At 33.3% G+C, this 23,982-nt stretch overlaps 1 protein-coding gene across 1 annotated transcript; it reads left to right on the top strand.

Moving 5' to 3' along the window:
* The first annotated feature begins 13,106 nt into the window (after window positions 1–13,106).
* Window positions 13,107–14,678, top strand: LOC132599499 (E3 ubiquitin-protein ligase PUB23-like). The gene has a single exon (XM_060312860.1). The coding sequence runs from the start codon at window positions 13,232–13,234 to the stop codon at window positions 14,447–14,449; it is 1,218 nt and encodes a 405-aa protein (XP_060168843.1). The 5' UTR covers window positions 13,107–13,231; the 3' UTR covers window positions 14,450–14,678.
* The last annotated feature ends 9,304 nt before the right edge of the window (window positions 14,679–23,982 follow it).

Consider the following 23,982-nt stretch of genomic DNA (forward strand, 5'->3'; position numbering starts at 1 on the left):
TGCTCATTGTTGTCTTGAGGGTTCTGTTCACAGTTTAACTCCACAAACAAATCTATTCCACTGCTTGATTTTGCTTCATTCTCCTCAATCTGTTTGTCCTTGCTACTATGGTTCCCCTTGTCTTCAATCTTCTTGTTTTGATCATTGTTCTGCCTCTTTTCTTTCTCATTATCATGAATGTTGTTGCTATCTTTACATTCAACAGGTCCTCTCTTATCTTTCTCATTATAATTCTGAGTCTGTGAGTATTCTTTTTGTCTCTCTTACCTTACATCCTTCTGATTTCCATTGTTTTCCATATCCTTTAATTTAGCAGTGTCCTTCTCTTCCCCTAGTCTAATATTTTCCTCTTCATTTTCAGCAATTTTTCTCTTTTGTCTACCCTGATGAAGAGTTGTAGCTACCATAACAATGTTCTTCTTTTTGGCATTTTTTTTTTGTACTTATTCTTCTTCCTTTTTCCCTCTGGTTTCTTATTCTGTTGTGAAGATCCAGCTCTAATTCCATTTTATTCTCCTCTTGTTGTTTCTCCACTTCAATCTTTCCTTCCTTCTCCTTCTGTTTTTTATTTTTCCTTTTACTTTTTGGCATAGTCTTAAGTATTTTGTTCTTATCTTTCCCCTCCCTTTGAATTTCTTATTTTTTGTTTTCTTCCTCTTTTTCTTTGGTAACATCCTTGTTCATCATACCACTATCAGCCTCTTCTTCTTCCTGTTTTTCAACATTTCCCTTGACCTCTTTTTTATTTTCTTTCTTTTGTTCCACCCTTTTACACTGTAGGATTGAATGCCCCAACATTTTATAATGTACACAAAATTTAGGCGGATTTTCATATTTAATCTTTTGAGTAAAACCTTTGTGAGGCCATGTTTCATCCTCTGTTCCTATCCAAATAGGGTTAATTTTGGGTTTGGTCAGATAATTTCATTAGGAACTTTTACCATACTTGGTCTAGTTATTCATTCAGTCGCAAGGTCCATTGTTAATGGAACACCTAGAGGAGCAACAATTTGTTTAACATAGTTCCATGAATGACAGTGGAATGGAAGTTCCAGCAATAATACCCAAATAGGTACAATTGGAGAGTCTTCCTCTGCTTTAAAATACGGTGTTCATTTTTCTAACCACATCACCTACCCATCAATTTCAATCGATCACTTGTACCAAACCATTTTAAATTCATCCTCAATTGAGAAATCAAGAAAAACAGTACGATAATTAAAGACACCAATTGAGACAGTACCACTCACTGTGATCTTCTCCGAGAATTTGGTTCTGATCTTGTCGATTTGGGGTTGAGTTTTGATGAATTTGCCCACTAATGTGAACTTACATTCATCCGCTATAACTCCATAGAATTCATTGGTTTTGAAGAGTACAACTGTCTTTCCATCATGCTTCGTGTACCAGGCCTTTAACATTGGGATTTCCTAAACGATTATTGCTAGGGCTTGGAGTAGGAGAGGTGAGAATTGCTTCAGCATAGTTGTTTGATTGAGTAATAGGATATTTTCAGTAGTCGTGCTGGCCTGTTGGTAATGATTCTCCATCTGAAGCGTCGTTTCCTACATAGCCGGTGTCCCCAAGGGACGGAGAGTGGTGCTCAGGCGCGAAGAAAGAGAAGGATTTTATGCAAAAGAATGCACTCTGCCTTCTAGAAATTGTGGTGTCACGACCCAAATAGTCGTGAGTGGCACCCAGACTAATTCTCCTAGCGGGCGAACCAACCCCCTTAACCAATCATCATTTAATTAATCAATTTTAACACATTCAAGGATATAATGATAACAATTATAAACCAAACTGTCTAATCATGCCATAAATAAAATTGCGGAAATCCTGACTATTACAACCCCAAAATCCGAAAGTCATCGTACAATGACTCTAAAACATAACTGTCTAAAGAATGAACAACTTTCTATAAAAGTAAATAATGCCAGGAATGAAAGTAGACATCAAAAAAGAAAGATCTTGTTACACCTTGAGAATTTTCGGGTCGATTACGTCGTAAGCAAACTAATGTAAGTACAGAGAGGCTATGATACCCCTATCAGGTTAAAGAAAGACTTTTGACAATCATTAAGCATGTACCCAAAAGGTTTCGAGGCTAAGATAATCGAAGAAGTTACTTTTGGTGAAAGTTTGTTGACTGGGCAGAGATACGGCCCAACATACGGACCGTAAAAGTGACATACAGATCGTCTGTCATGTCTGGGAGGCGTAAACCAACATCAGAGAGTTGTGCAGAATTTTGGCCAACATACGGTCAGACATACGGACCGTAAATATGACATACGAACCGTATGTCCACCTCCGTATGTCCACCGTAAGTTGTTGTCGGTGGAAAAAGTTTCAAGTTACATATATTTGGCCCACTTCATTTTTCTCCCATTTTTCTTCACCAACAGACCCCCAAACACTCCCAAAAACCCTCTCCACACCTCTAGAGCCTTCTCCACACTCTATTTACATAAATCCAAGTCAAATCAAAGATCAACATCATTAATCCAAGGAAATCAAGTGCAAGGAAGCTCTTTAGGATTGCTAGAAGTCAAGAATTTCTTTGGAAGTGGAGCTAGGGTTTTCTCCAGGTGAAGCATTTGCATCTAAAACCCATTTCTACACAATCAAAGGTGAGTTTTATGATCATATCATGTTATTTAGAATATTAAAGGGTTGAAATACTTAGATTATGGAAAAGGGTAGAAAATAGGTTACAAATATAAGAATAGTGGTATTCTTGAATAGTAGTTTGACATGGATCATGATTCTTGAGGTATTATGAGTGAAATCTTGTTGTAAATGATACAAATGATGTTAAGGAGGTATTATATGAGAACAAATACGATGTTATGCCATAACTATGGTCATGAATTATTTTGGTAAGGAATTGAATAATGTCAAACTTGACAAAGTTAAGTTATTGATTATGATATTATGAATGTTGTTATTGATGTTGGGAGTTGTTATAGCATATGGAGGAAGTTGTAGAAACAAAGGAGATGCTGCCCAATTTTCGTTAGCTTTAGCTTAAGCCTAAGTATGTTCCAATTATCTAATCTTAGTACGAATTCTCTTGAAGGTAGAATCGTGAACCTTAGAGAAAAGCGTTTAATTGATAAAGTTGGAGAGATACAAAGGTATGTGAGGCTAGTCCCTTCTTTTCTAAGGCATGATTCCTATGACATGACTTACTCTATTTTTCCATGACTTTCTTACATTCCGAAAACTATGAGCCTATGACTATTAAGAACTGCTCATGAGATAAAGATAAGAGATATGCTATGAAAATGAAAACGATGACGATGAGTCTAAGTCTAGAGATTCCAAAGCTTGTGATATGATATCCTTACGAAGTTAATGATCCTTATACGCTTCTTTGATGTTATTCATTGTTGCTAGACCCACCTTACAATGTTAGTTCCTTCAAGGTGAGATACGATGATTATGATCACTCCATAATGTGATCGGGGGTTCTCGACCTTATGTCACCCCGATATAGTTATAAATTGTCTTTAAGCTCTAAAGTATGTTCTATGACAAATGTATGATGATGATGAGTTATAGTGAGTTCATGATGATATGATTACACCGTGCCTAGATGGCCGGGCATGTCACCGCTAAGGCGGGCTGCATACGATTACACCAAGACTAGATGGTCGGGCATGTCACCGCTAAGGCGGGTTGTATATGATTACACCGAGCCTAGAAGGCCGAGCATGACACCACTAATGGGCGGCATATGATGGTTACCCGGACGCGGGTAAATGACGATGGTACATAAGATATGTTATATATATATGATGTGTTTACTCTTAAAAGTTAAGCAGGTTATATATTCATCTCATGTCTTATGATTTATCTATTATGTTCATTTTACCCATGCCTTACATACTCAGTACAATGTTCGTACTGTCGTCCTTTTTCTTTGGACGCTGTGTTCATGCCCACAGGTAGACAGGGAGGTGATCCAGATTCGTAGGAGCTATCAGCAGACTTTGAGAGCACTCCAATGTTCCGGAGGTGCCATTGATTACTATTTTGTGTACATATATTTTGGGCACGACGGGGCCCTGTCCCGTCCATATGTCTAATACTCTAGTAGAGGCTCGTAGATACGTATGTGTGGGTAGTATGGTCTCACGATTTTTCCATTTGTATATACATATTATTTTGATAGCCAAAGGGCTTATGTATATAAAGGTAATTATGTTTCAAAGTGAAAATGGTTTCTCTATGAATAGAAGCATGAGAATAATGAATGAACGCAAGATGAGTATGATGAATAGTAGTATGAGCGATGCTCGGTGGTCATCCCCGGGTACCCGTCATGGCCCCTAGTCGGGTCGTGACAGATCTTCAGGCGGCATGGCATGGATAGGAGCTCACCCTCGGATCTGATCAGGAACTAGCTGTTACATCTCAAAAAATTTTGCGTCATTTGCGTTGTGAGTAAACTATCGTAAGCTCGGAGAGGTCATGGAACTCTTATACGGTTAAGGAATACTCTTAACAAGTGTTAAGAAAGTGTCTAAAGGCTCCAGGATCAAGCAAATCGAAGAAAATAAGTTTGTCGAAAATTTAGCAAAATTTTGGACAGAAATTTTGGGTCAACTTTAGAGAGGTATATCTCCTAGAATACGAGGAGTTACGGAATCTATAACCTATGCAAACCGATGTTCAGAGAGTCTTCTTTCCAATGCAACAAACTGTTCATCGATATCACATCGGAGGAGAAAGTTATAGATGTTTCAAAATTGGCCGTCAGAAGCTTCTTCGCGAACGCGAGCCAAGGCCTCACGAACGCGAAGGGCAATTATTAAGTCGGTGGAAACCGGCCTTCTACCCTATAAATACCAATTCCCAATCATTTTTAACTCATTATTACACCCAAAAAGGTCTAGAAACATCAGGGATCACTGTCCCAACATTCCATATTATTAAAACCAAGAAAATCATAAGGAGGTTATGTAATCTAGGCTCGGGAAGCTCGTGACAACATCGTATTATCGTGATTATTATGAAGCAAGGTGAAAGATGGCGGGATCTTGGGTTTGAAGCCATCAAGGATCAATTGGAAGTTAATAATGTAAGATCCTTCATCTATAACTATGGAATTGAGTTAATATGAAGTTATATTCGCTAGATTATCGTGTAATACGTCAAATTGGACAAAAGGTGAAACAAGTCTTGTATGAAATACCATATTGAGGTAATAGGAATGTTGATTATATGTGATTGTTGTGCATGTTGAAGTGAGTTGCTTTTGGAGGATATTAATGGTTTAAAGTGAACACTACCAAAAACGCGCATTTTAGCCACGGTTTTTTAGCCACGGCTTTAAAAACCGTGGCAAAACAGATTGAAAACTGTAAGGTTATCTACATTTACGAAACCGTGGCTAATGTTGCGTGGGAAAAATGGGGCGGGTAAAAATTTCAGTCCCTCCCTTTTATTTTTCATTTCCCCCCAAATTAACCCAGCAACCAAATTTCACCCAAATTAACAATACCCAGCTCCCAAATTCGACTGTCCCAAATCAATTTCTCCCAATATTCGACCATTGATTCCTACTCCGAATTTCGTGCTTATGTAAGAGATACCCAAGTTGATTAAGTCATCGTTCTTTTTGTGGGCTTTAGAGTTTTGAGAAGACATTTGAGTTTGGGTGCAAAGGCCAAAGTTGTCCGCTTCCACTATAACACTTTAGTGTGGCTTTCCCTATAACACTAATGTGACACTACAAAGTGTCTTTTTCGAAGAAATGAATCAGCCCTCTATGATGCCCTCGCAGTAAATGAGTATACCGTGGGAGTATCATAGAGGAATGAGAAGTGTTTTTTTTTTTTTTTTGAAGAAATGAACCAGTCCTCTATGATACCCTAACAGTATATGAATATACCATGTGGGTATCATAGAGGATCGAGGAGTGTTTTTTTTCGAAGAAATGAATTAGTCCTCTATGATACCCTGACAATATATGAATATACTGTGTAGGTATCATAGAGGACAGAGGAGTTTTTTTTTTTTTTTGAAGAAATGAATCAGTCCTCTATGATACCCTGACAGTATATGAATATACTATGTGAGTTTCATAAAGGACCGAGGAGTGTTTTTTTTTTTTAATAAATGAACTAGTCCTCTATGATACCCTAGCAGTATATGAATATACCGTGTGGGCATCATAGAGGATTGAGCAGTGTTGGAATGAATCTGCTATCTACGATACCTTGTTAGTATGTGATATACTAGATTGGTATCATAGAGAACTCAATGTGTTCTTGAAGGAATGGACTGTCAGTCCTGTATGATACCATGTCAGTATATGATATACCATGTGGGTATCACTGAAGACTGAGTAGTATTTTTTGAAGGAATGATCCAATGTTCTATGATACCTTATATGTATATAATATATACCATGTGGGTATCATAGAGGACTGAGTGTTTTTCTTGAAGGAATGAACTGACATCCCCCTATCTTACTATGTTGGTATATGGTATATGCCACACGGGTATCATAGTATACTGCAATAATATACTTCAACTGCTACTGATTTAGGATAGTATATACTAAAATATGTTGTTTTTTGAGATACAGAAAAAAAAATATATCAGTTATCCTTCTTATTGATATAAAAAATAAAAAATAAACATAAGGAGCGAAAAGGTATAATTAGATTATAAAAAAAAACAGGAACTAAAGAAAAAAAATAAGTTGAAAAAATGAAATTAAAAAAAAAAAAAGAGAAAAAATCAATAAAAATCACCACAAATAAAAAAAAATTAACAAAAAAGGTGAATGCAATTAGATTATGGAGATAAAAAATAAAAAGAAAATAAATAGATGAAATTAAAAAGGAACAAGTAATTAAAAAAATAGGGAAAAAAAAATAAAGGAGCTAGAAGTAAATATGGAATCAAATTATGGTGAAAAATAATAGTATGTTTGGGAAAGAAATAAATAAACAAAAAAAAAGAGGGGGGGGGGGGGGAGGGGGCGGGGAGGGGAATCGAAAAAAAAAATAAAGAAGATAAGAAGCAGAGAAAAAAAAAGAAAAAAAAAAGACAATTACCTACAAAAGCTACAACGGGTAGGACGGATAAATAGTTTTGGGGGTATGAAAGTAAACGGGCCATGGAAGAGTAATTATTTTGTGTGTAGTGGACACTGGTGTTCTTTCCCCTGAATAACTTAAATTGTGGATCAGATTTATATTGCGAGAAAAATAATCTATGTAGGCGCCACATAGCAAAATAAAAGTGGACATGAGATTTAACACCTCAAGGGTAAAAATGTGCCCAGAGTTGGATGGTAAGGGCAAATATATCAAAAGAATATAACGAATGATAAATATAACCCTTTTTGAAAAGTACAAGGGCAAATCTGACCCTTTTCTTTTAAAAATAAATGATCAAAAATAGTTGTTATTTTAGAAAATTAAGATATAATTAATTATTAATTTCACTTCTGCTCATACTCCATAAATGGGGTGAGAGAAATTAATATGGTGGAAAAAAGAGTAGTGTTAAATTGATTTCAAAGGATAAATAAGGATAATTTAGTCAAATTACTTTTTTAGTTAATATTTTTTTAAAGATATATAAAAAAAACATGACAATTAAAATGGACCTGAGGAGTATTACAAATTGAACACTGCTCCTCCCCCCGGGGCCCCTCCCTCTTTTTCTTTAATCTGATATGGATTAATCAAACGCTAATCATATGTAGAAAGCAGTAAAAAGCCTCATTTGAAACGGAAAAAAACTTGAAGATTTTCCTGCTCTCTATGAGTTTCTCTCTCTCTCTTTTTAGGGATATTTTATCAAAATAGACAAAAAGGGAAATTTATTCGAATTGGGAAATGAAATAGTGGAGCTGCGGACGTCAGTTTTTCACTTAACTAAGTTGGGAATTATTCGGTTGGAGTCTGGTATTGTTTCCTTGTCTGTAACAGGAGTTAGTTGAAAAAGGTTACATTTACAAATCGACCCCTTTTTCCAATATGAATAAATCCACTACTTCAATGAAATTTCTGTGAAAATTATGGGAAAAAGTAAGACAATTTTCGTTGATAAAAAAGACAATTTCCAATTTTAAGTACGCTTTCGGTCATGTAATTTAGGATCATGATTTCATATATTGATTTTGAATCAGTGTTTGTTTATGAAATTTGCACAATATTTCAACGTCAACTTCATATCATGATTTCAAATCTCATATTCTCCAAAAAGTAGGATTTGGAATTCCAAATCATGATTTCAAATCTTTCAAAATGTAAAATTTGACCCATAAATTTATATTTTTTTAATAGAAAGATTCATAAGTTGATTAATATATTTTTTAAATGTTAAACTTGATTCAAAGTAAGAATGTTGGTTCAAAGTAAGAATGTTGGTTAATAGAAAGATTCATAGAAATGCATGCTCGACATGATGAGATTGTCTGTACCATGTGAGAAGATTATATTAAAGAGTAGTTACACAACAACTCATGTTCAATTTTTCTTTTTATTGAACTAAAGTTCGATCTATAGATATTGTATTTCTTAAAATGCCTTCTAGGTGTAGCGCATAACTTTGCTATGAACTATGGTTTGCTTATTTGGTAAGATTGTATAAGAATTGGAAAAATTTTGATAGTTTTCACAACTTGTCTGATTTTCATGTTTATAAGAAAAAATACAACTTAAGAAAATCCAAATTTTTGTCCAAATAAAACTTCAACTTCAAACCAACCTGATTTCAAATCATGTCCAAACAGGGATAGATGCTTGTATGTACCGGAAAGGAAAAATCAGACTGAATTCTCTCTATTTTTATGCTATTTATCCATATGAATATTGCTATTCAAGTTCTTTTGTTACCGACTATTCAAATATTGCATTTATTTTTTATTTTTCACCTAGTGTTTGGTACACGTATTGGAGTCCGACTAAATTCGGGTTGCACATTGCAGGGCCTACTTTGGAGGCAGCGCTTCCAACAGGATTTTTTTCATTTCCAGGACTAGAATGCGAAACCTCTGGTTAAGGGTGGAAGAATCTCAACCATCCAACTACAATCTATGTTGGTGCATTCTCTCTTCTTCATGTTATCTTTCATGTCATCTCTATTGTTGTCAAGCTTCCATCAAATACTGCTATTCAGGTTCTTTTCAATGCTCCAACTCGAAGATAGTTTTCTACCATATCAAAAGTTGATGGATTATTTTGGACTTGTTTTCTCGAAGTATTTTGATATATGGAGTCCTCCAATTTCATGCTGGAGAGCTATAATGGCAAGAACAAATACGAGATGATTTGCTGGCAACAAGAGCAAAATGAACCAAAAATGTAACAAATAACTAAATCGAACAATTTCACACAGTGTAGCACATATGGAAATTTGGACGTTTTCCCCATAACTAAATCAACTTGATTCTTGAAATTTGTAAAGGTTACAAATTAGTATGGGAATATGTCGAAATTTATGAACATTGGTAGGAGTTCATATAAATTGTGACGTGTGAAATATTAGTCAATGTGAAATTTCTCTTTCAAAGATGATCAGTAATTAACTAATTAATCACTAAAACCGCACACTTTACTTTATTCAAACTTGATTTGATTGTTATTCTAATGTTCTTCCCTACACAAACACTATGTAAGTACCAATTTGTGGTGAGACTTTGTGATGCTACCCTATTTTATAGCCACTTAAATTATAATACGTAGTTTAGTTGCTAAGACTTTCTGAATAATTCAATGTCCTTTCCTTTACTCCTACAACCACAACCAAGAATTTTCTGAAGCTATTTCTCAATGTCAACTACTACCTGGTATTTTAGTACCTAAATTATTTAGTTCCGTTCTCCCAAGAGTTCTTTGGTTTGAATTTGGAGTATGAAGTCGTTTTTGGTAGACATCGTTTTACCCCTAAAAAAGCCCTTTCAGTGCAAATTCAAATTAATTGGGGCTCAAAATAAGTACAAAACATTGGGTAAAAAACACAAAAAAAGAGGGGAAACTCAAAAAAAATTCAAGTTAAAGAAGTTGTCCCTCTCAATTAGGAATTAGACCACTAAGAGATGTTGTGGGATGGACAGCATCCCCCACCATTTACTAGAGGTCTGGGATCCGATTCGAATTTTGAAAATAGAGAAATTTATGGTAAAAAGCGTTTCCCCTTTAAATGAGCCTAAAAAACTCAAATCCAAAATAAACAGAGCAGTGAATATAGAAAACGGATGGTAAAAGGAAAGGTATTGCTTTGAATTTACTTATAATTCAAGGGTTGTGACCATCCCGCCATTTGCTAGAGGTCTAGGGTCCGATTCGAGCCTTGAAAATAGAAAATTTCTGGTAAAGAACACTTTCCCTTTAAATGAGCCTAGATGATTGCATCCGAAATAATTGGAGCAGCGGATAACGAAAGTTGGATGTAAAAAAAAAAAAAAAAAAAAAAAAAAGGAATTGCTTTGACTTTACTCATAATTCAATGGTTATATTTAATGGGTAGTTTATCAAGGTAGTTTATCAAGGTTGCCCCTTCAAACAAGCTGCTACCTTTTATGTAATTATTTATTTTACTTCTAACCTAGGCTGTTGCTTTTGACTTGGTTAATTTTCGATGAGAATACTTCTAACCTAGGCTACTTATCTCAGTAATCTTATGGGAAGCATCAAACTTAAACCTGAAGTTTCTCTAATTACTTGACCGTTACTTAATAAAAAAGTTAAGTAAGTTATGCAAGAAAAGAGTAGAAAAAAATATAAAATTAGAAGGAAACTTTCTCTATGACTGTCGATTCTTGGGACCATCAAAATTAATTAGATAGGTGGAGGTGGAACCAGTAACTCTGTAATGGACCAAATCAAGAAACCTATTCTTTAGAATGGTCAAACCCTTAACTGCCAATTGTTAAAGAGGCCCAATTTCACGACAAGATACAAGCTACTAATAAAGTAGGAGCTTCTGCTATAACTGTAAGCTACCATTTTCAACATAAATATTTAGATAAAGAGATTATTTATTGGTTGAGTTTAAGTTATATACATCGTTAGTGTAATTTTTGTTTATAGAGTCAAGTTGTCATCCAAAGAATATTAAATGTAAGTTTATTTAAAATGTGAGATTTGTAATATTGAAAATAAAACATGGTATCTGCTACAACAGATAAAAGTGACCTAATTGTGTAAGAATTCTCACATCGACGATGTCTATAACTTAAATTTGTATCTCTTATTTTGACGGGTTTCCACTTATTAGGCTCGCGTACATGAGAAATGGACTATTTAATTTTTTTCCAAAACAACTCGTTCTTTTTAGAGAAAATTGTGATAATCCAACCAATTAAAATTTTCCAGAGAAACAACGACTATTGTTGATGCCAACTGCCATGACAAATTTATCTTCAATTCATTTTATGTATTAAATTCAAGCTTAAAAAGTCAGTTGGACAATGCCCTAGCTTTGGTTGACAATGGCAATCGAACTAAACATTGTGACGGGGCACAATGTATTTGACCGTCAATAACACAGTCTATTTAACAATGGTATAATTGCTCTAATTCAAATAGCAAAGGGATAAAATTGCTCCAAATTGAATAATAGAGGGTTAAATTTGACCCAAATGAAAGGGGAAAAGCTAGATAATTGAGTTTTTGATAATTTTCCCCGTTAAATGCCACATGGAAAAATTGTCGAAATCTTTTTCCACGTCGGATGGCCGTTAGTAGAGAGGGGTATTTTTGAACCTTTAGGTAACAGCCTCAGCTTGTTTGTTTGGATAGTATAACGAAGGCAACATTTAAACCTTTTCGAACAGTAGAGGGGCAAATTTCACCTTTTTTTCATAACATAATGTATATAGTAGATGATGAATCTTAATAGATGATGAATTTCTTTTTCAACATCCTGCTGCTTATTCTCTCTTCCTCTCTTCTCCCGATTGTTTATAAAATTTAGGTGTGTATACGATTTCTTTTAACCTGAAAAAAAGGAAAGATGAAGGCAGCAACCAACCAAGAAATATGGAAGAACCCCAGATTGCCCATAGGCTCCTGTCGGCATCCAGCATGTTTTCACGTTGTTACATTAAAAGAAAAACATTTTAAAAAAATGTATTTACTTGGTATATGTATTGGAAATTTGGTGCAAATAATTAAATAGTAGTAAGGTCAAAAGATGGACATTATTTTTAGTCCTAAGGCACATAGCGCAACACCGACGTGCGGTTCAATGCCATAAATTAATTTCTTTAATTCTCTCGTCAGAGTCGTCTCTTTGAGCTTTTAATTTCAAAATAGAAAATTAATTTGAGGAACGTGCTTTTTGTATTATATATTATATTAGCGGTATTTAAAATTTTATAAGCCAGAGACCCTCTCTTTATTGTTCCAATTTTATAAGATGCCGCCGAGGGGACAACTAGAACAAATTATTTCATTTTTACTTTCTAGTAATTTTATGACCACTTTTTATTTGAGGTTGATTATTTTAGCTTATTTTGAGGAGAACATAAGGCCAATAGCTGGTGTCAACTTCTTCGACATAAGTTTTAGATCTTTCGATGCATAACAAACATTCCATAAGAAAAAAAATAATTTTTTGTTTAATTAAATCTCAAAGAAAAGTATAGGTAGAATTTGGATTATATTGATGCAATATATTTGTTTCAATATGTAGAAACGTACTTCTTTCTACCATCATGAAAAGAAAAAAAAAACCTCATTTTAATTGAAAGATGTGAACATGCCAAACAATCACGATAAAAAAAATATTATCTGATTTTTTAAAATTATAAATTATGTTCAACAAAATTTTATCTTATTGACCAGAAAGGCAGCAAAATATGTAAACTATTTCCCTATTTCGTCAATATTTATCTTTCCCTTTTCCTAAATTTTCTAATCTTTCTATTATATAAAATTCTTTTTATTGTCCAAAATCTTGAAAAAGTCTATTAAGAGCCCCTTTCTCCTTGTGTCTCTCTCTTCCGACTTTTTTTATGTTGACTTTCACATATTTAATCAACTTGCATCCTTTGCATGGACCCTTATTAATTACTTCTTCACATTCACACACACATATATATAGACATCTCTTTTTCTCCCAGAAAAGCAACAACTTCATTTCCATCTTCAACATCCCTTCATTACATTTTTGTCCATTATTTCTTAGTACTAAAGAACATTCATATCCACTCTTTTTCTTCTTCTTCAACTTGAGATTGTATAGTACAAAAAACATGGAAGAGATTGAAGTTCCTTCCTATTTTCTTTGTCCAATTTCAATGGAGGTCATGAGGGATCCAGTTACAATTTCAACTGGAATAACCTATGATAGAAAAAACATAGAAAAATGGCTATTCTCATGCAAACACACAACTTGTCCTGTCACAAATCAAGACCTAAAATTCACAGATCTCACCCCAAATCACAATCTCCTCCGTGTAATCCAATCATGGTGCATGTTAAATTCTTCCAATGGCATCCAACGGATCCCAACTCCGAAGCCACAAGTGCAAAAACTACACGTTGTAAAAATCCTAAATGAAGCAGAAAAATATCCGGATATGCAATTTAACTGCCTCAGGAGGATCAGATCAATCGCACATGCAAGCGAGAGCAACAAGAAGTGTCTCGAATCAGCTGGAGTAGTTGATTTTTTAGCCGCAATTATGATCAAGAAAAAAAAATCAGAGGTCTCAGATGCGAGTGACGAGGCTTTGAATATTCTTTTCAATCTAAACCCTTCAGACACAGAGTTGAAAAAGTTCACCAACTCACAAAATGATCATCAATTCTTGGATTCTTTACTTAATTTCTTGAAGAGTGGTAATTTACAAACAAGAGAAAACGCGATAAATCTATTAAGATCAACCCTCAATGTGGCTGATCCAGCACGATTAATTGGTATACAACCAGTATATTTCAAAGGTATGGTTGGTATATTAAATGACAATATCTCTCAACAAGCAACAAAAGCAGCACTCCAGCTTCTAGTTGAATTATGTCCATGGGGAAGAAATAGGAGTAAGGCAGCTGAAAATGGAGCTGTTTTTGCCCTAATTGAACTTCTTTTTGACACGAATGAAAGAAGGCTTTGCGAATTGATACTAACGGCTTTGGACCATCTGTGTACCTGTGCTGAAGGGAGGGCGGAATTATTGAGCCATGGTGGTGGAATAGCCATTGTTTCCAAGAAAATTCTGAGGGTTTCACATTTGGCAAGTGATAAGGCAGTGAGGATTCTTTGTTCAATTTCAAAGTTCTCAGCAACTTGTTATAACAAGGTTCTTCAAGAGATGTTGCAAGTGGGAGTTGTGTCAAAGTTGTGTTTGGTTCTTCAACTGGATGCTAGTCCAAAGACTAAGGAGAAAATTAAGGAAATTCTAAGGTTGCATTCTAGGGTTTGGAGGGGTTCATCCTGTATTCCTCCTCATTTGCTCTCTTCTTATCCTTGATAAATACAAGAAAAAAGAGATAGGAACCAGCGACAGACAACTTCCGCTGTTGAATTGTAAAAATAAGTAGATTATCCTATTTAACGACCGGTTATAAAAAAAATATTAATTACGAGCTATTTAGCGACAAATAGAGATAGATTTCATAGTTGATTCATGGTCTTTGGTAGTGCTAAAGAGAATTTGTAATTTTTCCTTTTCATGTACGTATATAATTCATAGGATTCAATTGTGTGGTATTAAAGCAACAATTATATATATGGATAAACAAAAATAAAAATAGTCTTTGGGGATTGGGTGTATCTTTTCTATTCACTATATATAGTTATAGCAAGGAGATTATCTGCTTATATAGTTTGAAAGTTATAAGTTTTCCCAGGGGATCTCTTGGCCTACTTGGACCGAGGCGGATTCATGATTTGAGCGTTATTAATTCAAAATTTCGAAATTATAGGATAGCGATATCGAGTGTTAATAATTGAGTTCAAATCTTAATATTTGTGTATATTTTGTATTTCTTAGCACAGTTACTGGACTCTACTGAATCTATAATTGAAAAGTAATCGTCCTTGCTTTGGTGTGTCGGATTTCAGAAATGAAAATCCAAGATAATGTCCTAAAATACTATTCCCTCCGGTTCAAAAAGAGTGTCCGCTTAGCCTTTATTTTGTTGTTAAAAAAGAGTGTTCACTTACCAATTTAAGAAAGAATTGATCTTATGTTTTCATAGTTGCCCTTATAAATGTTAAGTATGACCAAATCCCAATACCTATTTAATTAGGGGTAGTTTAGTTAAATTACTTATTTTTATCTAAAATTTAATATTTTCTTAAGGGTGTGCAAATGGCTAAGTGGATATTCTTTTTTAACTGGAGTATTTTTTTTTTTTCCACATATATTATGCTCTATATCCGCCCATGATTGGCAAGTACGTGGAAGATGAGATTGGGGCTAGTTCAAAATTTTGAAAATCTAAGCTTTCCAAAGACTCAGATGTGTGCTCCCATCATGTTTTGTTTTATTTGCATTTAATCTATCTAGTTATTATTAATATATATCTATCGTTTTTCGAGAATACTTGTCTGTCTTTGAGCTGTATTTATCTGTCCAAAGCTTAGACCATCCAAAAGCTTGGGTCAGTTTGGATTTCACATCTTGTTGGAGTTTCATGACTTGTAAAAGCTCGAATTACGAGACAGTGTGGAGCTCAAAATAGTGCAATCTATTTTCATTCGAACTCCAAGATATTGTCTTGGAGTTTTAAGGTGCAAAAAGGGAATTCCATAATAGTATCGTGGAGTTTCACTAGTAGAAGTGAAATCTCATGTTTTAGCTAAGGGTAATTTCCTTCCAAATTCTATTTCGCAAATGCTGGCTAGTTTTGTTGTTACATGACAGAAAAGTGGTCAACCGATACTATTTTTATAGCAAACAATGGGCGGGTTATGACCTTTATTGCTTTGATACCTAACTCGTTATAATATTGCTTAACTCGCCCATTTGACGCTCCTGCATATAATTTCAAAAGCACTACTACTAGTATTACTATGTCTGTACTTTGGTGTGAGAAATTTATAAGTACTCTAATTTGCACAATATAATGTCCTTAAAATGTAGTAGTTGTTATCACAATAACTCTTTAATTTGTTCTTCTAAGCTCTCAAATTTTCCTATAAGGGAATATTCTTGAGCTTTTGTTCATTATTTTCATTTCTTTTTCTTTTTCTATTTATTTCTCTCTTTAAAATCAATTCAAAAAATTAAAAAATTTCATATTCCTAGAGTCTCCTACATATCTCCGTGTGCTTAATTTCAAGAGGTCCACACAGAACATGACACATAATTTTGAAAAGTATGTTAGTCAAGAAATAATTCCAATAATTGTACTAATACAATATTGAGTGATTTCGTTTTCATAAAAGACCCTGGATTTATAAAAAAGATTGACTTTTAAAATAAAAAAAAATAAAAAAAGTTAAAATCCTAAGCTAATAGTACTGTAAAGTGTGAACATAAAAAGTCTTAAACAAATTTAAAGACTCTTTCTCGCCGTGGGACAAACTGCTAATAAAACATTAGACTCGTGTTTTGATTTGTTTGAATTGGGGGTGTCCATGATTCAGTTTGAGTCGGTTATTCTCTAAAAGATGACCAAATCAACTTATTCGGTTTTTCAAATGTTAGAATCAAATCAAAGCAATTAAGTCGGTTTTTCATTGCTTGGGTTTTTGTTGGTTTTGTCGGGTTTTTCGGTTTTTTCGATTTTTTGTCGGATTTTATTTAAATATATGACAATATATGTCCAAGTACATATTAAATTGACTTTTTTCTAGCATAACACTACCAAATCGATTACTCATATTTGAGAAAAGAAAGAAATATAAACCTAATTAAGTTATATATGTACTTTCTCCAAAAATTTGTATGCTTCATTTAAGAATTTAGCCAGTTTCAAGGAACATAAAAAAAAAAAAAAAAAATTCTTACAATGCATTTGTTTTAGTGCAATATATTAAAGATCTAATTGTGATACACCAATATATCTTGATGAATAATTAAAGGACTCAAAAACAAGTTACTTTGAACATGAAATAGATTCTTAGAATTATAAAAATTAAAATAAAAAATCAAACTAGAAAGTAAATACAAAAATTGGATAACTATAAAGGGAAAAACATAGATTATGAATCAAGAGTGCAAAAGATTAATATCGTAAAATTTTAAACTTTTTCTATAAAAATATACATATATATATATGTGTGTACTAGTCTCTATGAACGTGTCTTGCACGTTATCCCCTGTAAGTCATAACAAATGGTAGATAATATTATTTTAAATTACATATTATTTGTTTTATGAGGTACAAAAGTTTTATCGTATCCACTTAATATTTTATTTGTTACATACATGACACTAACATACATAAGAGGTAAGGAACTTGACAACAAACATATGTGCTACAAGGCCACACATTATTAAAGTATCTAATTATTCTTCCTGGTAGTAATTATTAGTATCATCTTCTGTTAAGTCTAAACTAAAAGGTATTTAGCTTTGACCATGAAGCTTGGCATAACATCTCATTCAGTTGATCTAACATATTTATTTTTGCTAGCTAAGATAGCTCTTTATGTCATGTAACTGTGCACCACTTTCGTTTTCTTTTAATGATGAAATATTTTTGTTACTTAGCTATCTTCACCACTAATGTCGCCATTGGTCTTGATAATCAACTGTTCTAAGAGAAAAAACAAATTATCTTTTGTTGTATGCTCTTCTCCATTTTCGACACGAAGCAAGAATCATTGAATGAATAATCTATTCTTGCTCTCATATTTCTTAATAGCTGATATATTTTCATTTGAAGCCATAAATATAATTTAGCCAAGATAGCATTTAAAGTCTTTTCTCTCATCGGCTTGTTGAGTAATCTTTCACCAATACATAGAGATCCATTATATCTTTGAAGGTCTTGCCAAGTACTGTTTCGATCATCTGATGCTTCTTCATAGACACTTTATTCTGTATTATTAATTTTTCTTTTCTTTTCAATTTATCACTATCACTCTGCTTTAAACATATATAGCTTTGATGGTAGTTTTATTTGTTTGAAGAGGTATGTCAAATCTAGAGTTAGTTGTACAATCCCCTAGTAAAATTGTTGTTTCTACACCACCCGTTGCTATTACAAACATTATCATGCCCTTTGATGTGATATTTGAATGTAATGCGTGATAATATGATGCTTTCCCGGTACCTGTGGGCAATCTATAAAAGAAGAATTCCGTTCTACCCGAATTGACTAGTTTTCCACGCTCTTGCCCATGCTATATAGGAAATAAATAATGCTCAATAGTGTGCACTGAAGTTGAGTATCGGATGAACTATCATGTGGTCTTCTAAAGTCATCTGACATATATTCGTAATATGTTTCCCACAGTTTCCTTACGTTAGTTGAATTACCATGCATCAATATAGTTGATTACGATGCATCAATATAATTGATTACAATGCATCAATATAATTGCGGATATAAAAGATTCTTGATATAATACTATATTGATAAGTCTACCCTTTTACATCACAAAATAATTCTCATTTATTAATCCTTGTAGTATTTCACTATATTTTTCAGCTAGATCACTCAATAACGTCATAGTTCTAAGATTGATCCTAATTAAATTTGACAATTCGTATATGTATTAGTTGCATTAAATTAATATTCTATCTATTTTTAGTTACTTAAGACAAAAATTAAATATCTTATGATCAAAATCATATGTATTTATTATAAAAGAAAGTTCAACCCACTTGGCCTAAAAATTATATTGTTTAATTGTTACTCCAATACCTCATTCACCTGTTAATAAAGTAATTTGTTAATAAAATCATGTTCGTTTCACTAAAAAGATGTCCTGGATAAAGGTATGTCTATAATGTATACTTAAGAAAATTAACCGTATTAAGTTTAAACCTAGATTAAGGTGTGACTCTAAAAGATTAGCAAAATGTTATTCTTTATAATGTATGCTTAACTTCTCTGATTATGTCGAATAGGAGAATGCAGCAATTTAAATTCACGTATTAGTGCTTTTATTAAGGATTTCTAGTTTTTTTGGGTTTAAGAATAGTGTTAAAAAACTAATAGGATTTAGTTTTTTGGGTTTACATATGACCTAACGTGTATTATAAGAAGTATTTCCAAAGAGTAATAGCCTATTACTAATAGGATTACACATGGTCTAACGTGTATTATTCCAATTGTATCCTTTGCTTGTATGTTTTTATTCAATATTAGAAGGATATTTTGGTCGATCAACATTTATATTCATCTATAATTTTTAGATAGATATTTATATTGTCGGTTTGGTTCGATTATTTTCTGCTTAAAATCAAGATCAAATAAAAAAAATTCGGTTTATAAAATGAAAAATCAAAATCAAATCAAACCAAAAAGTGTCATTTTTTTTTTCGGTTTGGTTTGGTCTTTCGGTTTTCCATGAACACCCCTAATTTGAATTAGTACTTTTTGAGCTAACGAACATTTAAAAAGCTCTTTAATACAAAAAACTTTTCAGGAAAATGCTTGTAGCAATTGAATTAATCAGCAAAATACAAGGAGGCCAAAGAAATAGGATTTATCGTGCAATTAATTGTTAGGTTTTGGGATTTTTCCTTCCTAGGTATATTAAAAAGTTCCTTGGACCTAGCTAGCTCATATTTGCTTATGGTCCACTTATGTCTAATACACTTTTAAATGACCTATTTTAGGTCTTATTTCAAATTGGGAGAGTTTTAAAGAGGATTTTTAGGATTAAAAGAGAGAATATTGTTCCCTTTGCTTCAGTTTTTTTTTTTTTTGTTTTTGTGTGCGACCAGCTACACTAAAATTATGTTTTTTGTTGATTCCAAGGATCTATCGGAAACAATCTCTCTATCTCACAAGGTAGGGTTAAGGTCTGCTACACTCTACCCTCCCAGAATCCACTTATGGGATTACACTGGGTATGTTATTGTTGTTGTTTGGATCATATTAATAATTGAACAGGGTGCTCCTAACATTTTGATCTTTAATTTGAACTGTGAAGATCACATTTGGAGGTTATAGTCTATAGGTGTTCATCTGCCTTTGAAAGCTTGTTAGCTTTGTATTGACTCCATCTTAGTTAACGGGGCCCTTAGTTGAATAACGATCAATTGTTTGAAATTTTTGGTATATACAAAGTTATGTCTTAGTAACGGGTGCTTATCTGCTTTCAATATAGACCAAATTTCTTAGTCATGGGTGCTTATCTGCCTTTAATAGTTTAATAAAGAATATTGAGTGTGCTGCTAAGTACAAACGTAATGTTTGGTCAATCTATTTGCATATTAACACAAGTTTCCTCCTATATATAAATATAGTGCATGGGTCAAAGATAATGGGTGCTTAAGCGCCTATTAATCCCTAATTAGTAGATCCGTCATTGTCAATCTACTATGATCGTTTTCTTTTATTTGGACTTGAAACAGGTAATGTGAGCAAATTCGTGCAAATAAAAGTCAGTAGGTTGCATTCTTGTTTTATTTATATATTAATGAGAGTAATACTATTGGTGGCCATTGTTGACCAAATAAAGTTACATAGAAAAAGAATTATTTAATTCAGAGTCAGACTTTTCATATGGTTGCTATCTTCGCTTAACTGATGCTGTTACTTACAAGATGTAGTTAGTTGTAGAATATTAATAACAATGAAAAAGTATTCTACAGGGAGAAAGAAATAGTACTCTTCCGTCTCAACCTATCTGATATTTTTCGCTTTGCGAGAGTCAATTTGACTAAATTTTGAAGCTATATTGATAGATTAACTCAATATTTTAAGATTAAAACTTACATATTTGAAAACTATACGAAAATTATTATAAGTTGTAACTTTTCTCATATCAATTTGGTGAAAAAATGCATTTTAAAATGTTGGACAAATTTCGGACAGTTTGAATTTCGAGAAGCGAACAATATCACATAAATTGAGACAGAAAGAGTAATACTATTGGTGGCCATACATAGAAAAAGAATTATTTAATTCAGAGTCAGACTTTTCATACGGTTGTTATCTTCGCTTAACCGACGCTGATACTACAAGATGTAGTTAGTTGTAGAATAGTAATAACAATAATAATAAAGTGCAGAAGTAGGTAAGGAAAATGTTAAAATATTGCACATAAAAGCTAGAGCAATATGATAACTTGGGAAAGCTAATTACCCATTTTAGCCCATTTGTAATTTTTACCCAACTTATCCATTATCATGACGATCGGCTTGTATTCAGATGCCCGTCTCATTGTCCATTGCGGGGAAGTCAAAGCTGGACATATTCATTTCTGGTTCATTCATAAGCAACACATTCCCATCATTTGTAGATTGTGCATAATCAGCTAAAATCATGTTCTCCGCTTTTGTGAAGGTGAGAGCCTTTTGTGGTGCTTTGTTTGTAGAGCTTGGTGGAAGAATCAGCTGGGTTATGGAGATGCTCTGTTTTTATAATTTTTTAATGGAGCAAGATGGCTATCGTGTATCCATGACAGGTTTCTTAGCTATTTTTCACAATGATCTTGGGTGTATTGTAGGGGATCAAAATCATTTTTTGTATAATTTTATATAACAGTGTAAAAGTGTGTATAAACATCTCTATACATTATGTATAAGCACATCTTGTATAAGTTTTTATTATATTGTATACTAGTGTAAAGGCTGTTTACACCTCTTGTATAAATTTGTATAGTCTTGCATATCAGTGTAAAAGTGTGTATAAACACTTCTTATACATTATTATACACTTTTATACAAGGTTGATACATTGTGGATTGTAGGTGTATAAAGTTATATATTGTTGTATACCATGAAAAAGTGGCTATGCGGATGTAATTTAAAAATATGGCTACACAAATGTAATTTTGTATGCTAGATTGTACATTATTGAAATTTTTTGGGGTCTATAAAGTAGGGTTGTGCATATTAACGGTTAAACCAATAACCCGAACCGATTATTGAATTATTGGGTTAATGGATTACTGGTTCGGGTATCGGGTGGTGCCCTGTGGTTATTAGCTTATTGGGTCCGGTCACAATTTGGCCATTTTTGTTAACGGGTGAACCGATAACCTGATAACCATTTATTTAATTACAATTCTACCCTTTCATATATAAAGTCACTTGACTAGATTTAGAACTACTTGATTTCCACTTCATAAACAGTTTCTCAAGTCTCAAGCGGCAATTTCACTTGACTAGTAAACATTGCTTGTGAGAAAAAGGGGTACTAAATTAGCAAAAAGTTTTATGTTTTGCATTTCATCACATTCTGGTTTGAGTGCTTTTCTTGCCTCTTCTTTGACAACTACAAACATGTACTACTAACTTATAAAGTTTATTTTCAAAATTTAGCTTTCATGTTAAAACTTAGAAGTTTTCATGGTCTTTTGCTTTACCTTGGAAAGAAAAGAAGTGGGTCTCTTTTACATCTTCTACATTGCTTTCAATTCTCACTCTTGTTTCTATGTTTTTGTATTTCTCTCTCATTCAAAATCGTGCATGGGTTCTTTGTTCTTGAAAACTTTTTGTGTGACATCTTAACGGTTAAACCAATAATCGAACCGATAACAAATAACAACCGATTAATCGATAACCCATTAACCGATATCTTAACGGTTCTTTAGCGATTTAACATGTCTACAAACTGATAACCAACAAGTTGAACCGATAACTTTGAAACCCGAACCGAACCGATCGATACGCAGCCGTACTATAAAGTGCAGAAGTAGGTATGGAAATGGAATAATATAATATTGCACATAAATGTAAAAGCAACAGTTTTCCTTTTTTTTTTTTCTTTGGGTCTATAATAAAATGCGAAAATAGAAAAGAACTACATCCGTTTACATATTATAAAGAGACATGAATTGTATGTTCCAAAGATATACGAAAGATATATTAATAGAGTATTTTGTAAATAGTTTTCTTTAAGTCGGTATGGGGTGTAATATTTTTTAAAATTGACATTTCTGCGTAATTTTTGTTACCGTCTAAGCATACCGCGTAAAAATCCTTCTTTTTCACTGTACTGGTTCTCTTACTGCATGTTATGTCTTATATTTCACGATGACACACTTTTCTTGCAAATGTGTAAAAGGAGCACCCTATTACATCTCCTTTAGCTATCGTTACATTACTTTTGTATCAACTTTTTCATCTCCTTCCACACAGGAGGCGGACCCACATACTGTTTTCCAGTGTTCAAGCACCCATTAACCCGGATGCGAACTATATATATTTATTTAGAAACTTCTTAAAAAATGGATATATTAATTGACTAGCAATCATCAACCAAAAGTTGTGATGAGTGCTTTGCTTGAGAGCCCCAGTTGGAAGGGTTTGATGGGCTTGGTCCTGCATCGATTTCCGGGAGACACCAAATTTAAGAGCTCTTTTTCTCCAATATAGATTCTTTTTCTTCTTCCATTATTTTTTTTTTTTGGATCAGTTTTTAATTTTTCTTAATGTTTTTTTTTACTGTTTCTCATTACTCGAGACACAAAATTTAAGAGCTCTTTTTCTCCAATATAGATTCTTTTTCTTCTTCCGCTTTTTTTTTAACTTTTTTTATTCAGTTTTTAATGTTTTTTTTTTTACCGTTTCTCATTAGTTCTACGCTTATACTTTATGATCGGTAACAACTTTATTCTAAATCTCATTAATTCTACGCTATACTTTATGATTGGTAACAACTTTACTCTAAAGGGAGGTCAGCACCCACGACCTTAAACTCTGGGTCCGTCACTGCACATTCCACATATACTTAATCGCAGGGGTGGATCTAGTAAGGCGGGTGGGGATGCCACGCCACCCGCACACCTCGAGCAAAACCTTGTATATATATGTGAGTATATATGGGAAATAATATAAATATGTAAAATGACACCCTGACTAACAAATGATTGTTTGGTGCCACTGGTGAAGGGCCGAAAGTTGTGCCCACAGCACCTGGGATCGAA

This window comes from Lycium barbarum, chromosome 6 (assembly GCF_019175385.1).
Source record: "Lycium barbarum isolate Lr01 chromosome 6, ASM1917538v2, whole genome shotgun sequence".
NCBI lineage: Eukaryota > Viridiplantae > Streptophyta > Magnoliopsida > Solanales > Solanaceae > Lycium > Lycium barbarum.